General features: G+C 41.5%; 1 protein-coding gene across 2 annotated transcripts; it reads left to right on the forward strand.

Moving 5' to 3' along the window:
- Positions 1-3,594: 3,594 nt before the first annotated feature.
- On the forward strand, positions 3,595-4,648 carry LOC129065708 (four and a half LIM domains protein 1-like). Of its 2 annotated transcripts, XM_054566972.1 has the most exons (2): positions 3,595-4,143; positions 4,331-4,475. In XM_054566972.1, exons 1-2 carry the CDS (start codon positions 3,643-3,645, stop codon positions 4,412-4,414), a joined length of 585 nt encoding a protein of 194 aa, XP_054422947.1. In that variant the 5' UTR covers positions 3,595-3,642; the 3' UTR covers positions 4,415-4,475. The 2 variants fall into 2 exon arrangements, with proteins under 2 accessions (XP_054422947.1, XP_054422946.1); XM_054566971.1 differs by having other exon boundaries at positions 3,595-4,648.
- Positions 4,649-5,377: the final 729 nt, after the last annotated feature.

The following is a 5,377-nucleotide window of genomic DNA, read 5'->3' on the forward strand; positions in this document are numbered from 1 at the left end:
CTGCAACTTTGGTATATGGAGATGACACTCTAATGAACTGAGCACCCAGCCAGAGCTAAATTTTTATAAGAGTTTATTTGAGCCAAACTGATGACATTGCCAGGAAACACGATCTTAAATGCTCCAGAATATCATTTCTTATATGGTGAGTCATACCTGAGACATCCTAAAAACCTAGGCTTTTTAATTCAATTGCCAGCCACCATGTGGTAATAAAGTGTTTATAAGAAATCCCTGTTTGTCCTGGCTGGTGTGGCTCAGTGGAGTAAGCACTGGCCTGTGAACCAAAGGGTCACTGATTCAATTCCCAGTCAGGGCACGTGCCTGGGTTGTGGTTGGGGGTGTGGGAGAAGCAACCAGTAGATGCATCTCTCCACCTCAATGTTTCTCTTCCCTCTCTTTCTCCCCTCCAATCTCTCTAAAAATAAATAAAGCTTTTTTAAAAAAGGAGTTCTTGTTTTGATTGTAGTTGAGCACTGCAAAGTTCAGGGCTGTATTACCATAAATGCAGCTAGTGATAGTTTCAAATAAAATTAACATGTTAATTACATTATACTACAATCATTCTTGTGATAATTATTTCTTGGGTATCTCAGTATATAGTAACCAGAGTGTAAAATTCTTATCAAAATTGAAGAATACAAGAGTAGGCAAGAGTAGGTTTACAGTTGAGCCCTAACTGGTGTAGCTCAGTAGGTTGGTTGGGCATCACCCCACAGACCAAAAGGTCACTGGTTTGATTCCTGGTCAGGGCACATGCCTGCGTTGCAGGCCAGGTTCCTGGTTGGGGGCATGCAAGAGGCAACTGTGCTTCTCTCCCTCCCTTTTTCCCTCTCTTCCCCTCTCTCTAAAAGTAAATAAAATTTTTTTAAAGTAGGTTTACAGTTGGTCATATGAAATACAGAATTTATTCTTTATATTTATAAATATAAATAATACAGTAAATATTGTATTATTTGTATAACTGTAAACCTACTTTTGTCCACCCCTGTATTTGTAAAATACTACTCAGTTTTATTTTAACAAATGAGAAACAAATTGGTTTTTGTGATGAAGTTGGATTCTTTTCTCACTGCCTAGAACATAATTTTGGGCTGGCCAAAGAGTTCATTATGTTTTCATTTTCATGAATAACTTTATTGGTTTGAATATTTTGAGTATGTTGGCTATCTCCCACAATGGGCTTCTACTAGGTGGAGGCCAGGGGCGCTGCTAAACGTATTCCAATGCATAAGACAGCCCCGCAGCAAAGAATTATTTGGCTAAAATGTCAGTAGTACCAAGAAACTTTGCAAACCACTTTGGACGTGTTCGATCAGTCACAGCACCTTCTCCATATACTGCACAAATCTTTTTTTGCATTTCAGCTGCGTTTGTACCTTTTTTGAAATAATAAAGCATAATACACCAAAAATGTTGCATCTCTTCTTCCATCATCAATATTAAAATGGCTCACAAAAGTTCACCAACTTCGATCACTTTTTTAAAAATGCACGCTGATATGACAGCAGTCACAATACAACCTAACAAAATTGTTTCAAATGAAGATAAATACAACTAAAGGCTACTAGAGCCATCGTATGGAAAAGATGTAACAGGCTTTTTGGCCAACCCAATACATTCCAGGTAGATTCAAGAATTTTAGTGTAGAAAACAAAACTATAAAAGTACTAAAAAAAAATGGAATAACAGTTTTTATAACTCCAGAGAGAGAAAGGTTTCCTAAATAGGTGTTTTGAAAATCCAAAAGCCATAATAAAAAAGATTAGTAAATAGAGTTACGTAATAAGGTTTCTGAACATTCTGTAAGGTTAAAAGACAAAGGGAAAAAGTATTTCATATTTTCAGCACAAATGACAGAATTTGTTTTATGGATCTCACATGTACCAATCAGAAAGAATAGAAATGGGCAAAAGAAAGGAACAGCAAGATCACAAGAAATACACATGGCTTTTAAATGAAAAAATGCTCCATCTCCAAGAAATGAAAATTAAAACAACGATACCATAACATTTTTTCACTTTTCAGACTGAAAGATCGAAAGTTTTGATGCAATATCGAGCTGGAAAGGATGCGAGGTCTATAATATATTGATGGTGAATGTAAATTGGTGTAAGTTCTTTGAAAGTTGACAATTTTGTTCAAGTGTTAAATATGCATGCTCTTTGATTCAGCAGTTTCACTTAGAAATTTATCCTATAGATAATAGCAATATGTGCACAGATCTGTTTACAAAACTATTTACTCCAGCCTTATTCTTAGTAACAAAAGGCGGTACACATCAGAAGACTGTAGTTAAGCCATCAGAGAAATGCAGATCAAAACCACCATGAGGTACCACCTCACACCGGTCAGAATGGCCATCATAAACAGATCAACAAACAACAGGTGCTGGCAAGGCTGTGGAGAAAAGGGAACACTAGTACACTGTTGGTGGGAATGCAGACTGGTGCAGCCATAGTGGAAAGCAGTGTGGAATTTCCTCAAAAAGCTGAAAATGGAACTGCCTTTTGATCCAGTGATTCCCCTGCTGGGACTATACCCTAAGAATCCCAAAACGCCAATTCAAAAGAACCTATGCACCCCAATGTTCATAGCAGCACAATTTACAATAGCCAAGTGTTGGAAGCAACCTAAATGCCCATCAGTAGATTATTGGATCAAAAAATTATGGTACATTTACACAATGGACTACTACGCAGCAGAAAGAAAAAAAAAACTACTAAACTTTGCGACAGCATGGATGGAACTTGAGAGCATTATGCTAAGCGAAATAAGCCAGAGAGCGAAAGACAAATACCATATGATCTCACCTATAAGCGGAACCTAACCAACAATACAAATATGTACAAATACAAAGATGCAAGGAAAATAAGACCAGCAACACTGAAAGGAAAAGAAACCAACAGAGACAAAAGGGAAGGAGGGGGGGCAGGGGAAAAGGAAGGGAAGGGGAAAGTCAAGGAACATATAGCAAGGTCTCATGGACAAAACCAAAGGGGAAGAGTTGAGGGAGGGAGGGAGGGAGGGAGGGAGGGAGAGAGGGGGCAAGGGAAAGTGGTGGGGGGTAGGCAGATACAAATGTTTTTGAAAAAATAAATTTAAAAAAGAATATTTCCTTTACAAAAGAAAAAAAAGACTGTAGTTAAATAAAAATAGTATATTATGTTAGAAGATTTGTGCAGGCATTAAAATGACCAAGGTATAGCTCTATGTGTTGTTAAAGATCAATCTCTAGAACATGATGTTAAATGAAAAGGAGCAAACTACAGAAACAGTGTGTAGAATGCTACTATTGGAGACTATTGGCTGGATATGCTTATAGTTTCTCTGAAAGGATAGTCAGACTACTTCTAGGGAGACTAGGGGTTGGGAGTGAGAGGGAAATTTCTTGTCATATGCCCTTTTTGTTCTCTTTGCATTTAAAAAAATCATGTTACGTGTTTTTATACACAGATAAAGAAAAAGTTACTGGGGAACCCGCCACCACCGCAGCTGCCACCGCCTGCCAGGACCACTGCACTGCTGAGCATCCCTAGGCAGCACATTGGAAGTTGCTGACCTCTAGAGCCAGCCCTCGCCAAATACATCGCATTCTCCACACATCCATTGAGAGATCCCTCCTGGTACAAGGTGGGCACCATGGCACAGAAGTTTGAATGCCACCACTGCAAGAAACTCCTGCAGGGGAAGAAGTATGTGGAGAAGGACAACCACCACTGCTGCCTGAGCTGCTTTGACAAGTTCTGTGCCAACATGTGTGTGGAATGCCACAAGCCCATCGGTGCAGACTCCAAGGAGGTGTGCTATAAGAACCGCTACTGGCACAGCACCTGCTTCCACTGTGCCAAGTGCCTGTGTCCCTTGGCCAATGAGCCCTTTGTGGCCAAAGACGAAGAGATCCTGTGCAACAAGTGCAGCATGCTTGAGAACTCCTCCAAGTGCAAGGGCTGCTTAAAGCCCATTGTGGCAGGAGATCAGAATGTGGAGTACAAGGGGACTGTCTGGCACCAAGACTGCTTCACCTGCAGCAACTGCAAGCAAGTCATTGGGACTGGAAGCTTCTTCCCAAAAGGGGAGGACTTCTACTGCGTGTCTTGCCACGAGGCCATATTTGCCAAGCATTGCGTGAAATGCAGCAAAGCCATAACATCAGGAGGGATCATGTACCAGGATCAACCCTGGCATGCCGAGTGCTTTGTGTGTGTTAACTGCTCTAAGAAGCTGGCTGGGCAGCGTTTCACCGCTGTGGAGGACCAGTATTACTGTGTGGATTGCTACAAGAACTTTGTGGCCAAGAAGTGTGCTGCATGCAAGAACCCCATCACAGGGTTTGGTAAAGGCTCCAGTGTGGTGGCCTATGAAGGAAAATCCTGGCACGACTACTGCTTCCATTGCAAAAATTGCTCCATGAATCTGGCCAACAAGCGCTTTGTTTTCTATCAGGAGCAAGTGTATTGCCCCGACTGTGCCAAAAATGCTGTAAAGTGACAGGGGCTCCTGTCGTGTAAAATGGAATGAAGTCTTGTTCCTTGCGTCCTCACCCTCCGCCCTGTACCACTGATAAGGAAAGAGTGGCCTTTGACCTCTTCAAAGTTGTTCCTTCTGTCTTTTCTCCCTTTTTACAGTATTACTCAAATAAGGGCACACGGTGATCAATCATCTTAGAACATAGCAAAAAGCAACTCCACAGCAAAGTTAATTTTGTGATGGCTGCAGTTAAAAAATGAACACTTAGATAGATTGACTCCTCTGCAGGTTTACCATAGAGCAGAAAGGCACTAATCATTTAGCTGCTTAGTGATGTAAGCAAGAAGCTTTAGAGATAAAGCCCCCACTGAGATGCACTTCATGGCTCAGCTGGGCCACCATGTCATCACAGGACACAGAACAGTTGCAGCAGCTGCTCCAACTCACTGCTCACCCTGTTCTGTGAGTAGAAAGCAAGCTAACCAGTGCATGGTTTAGTTTCCTCATCAAAACCTTTCTTCAGTTCTTTTGTGCTTTTAATTCACTAACACAAATTTCCAGAAAATTAACATTTGAACTTAGCTGTGATTCTAATATTTTTTTAGAGAAAGGAGAAGGGAGGGAGAAAAAGAGGGAGAGAAACACTGACGTGAGAGAGAAACATTGATCAGTTGCCCCTCATACACACCCCAACCAGGGACTGCACCCACAACCCAGGCATGCACCCTGAGCCATCTTCACTTTGCGGGACTCAGCCGGACGACAGCCAAGCAGCTGAGCCACATCCGCCAGGGCCTTAGCTGTGATTCTAAGCTGACCTTTTCCCAGTACCAATGTTTGAGTTCCTGTGTGCCGTTCCTAATTTTTCTGAACGTTCCTAACTTTCAGGCATGGAACATGCAGATCA

The sequence above is a fragment of the Pteronotus mesoamericanus genome, unplaced genomic scaffold, assembly GCF_021234165.1.
Source record: "Pteronotus mesoamericanus isolate MK-2021 breed Mesoamerican mustached bat unplaced genomic scaffold, CSHL_Meso_final contig_182, whole genome shotgun sequence".
NCBI classification, from domain to species: domain Eukaryota; kingdom Metazoa; phylum Chordata; class Mammalia; order Chiroptera; family Mormoopidae; genus Pteronotus; species Pteronotus mesoamericanus.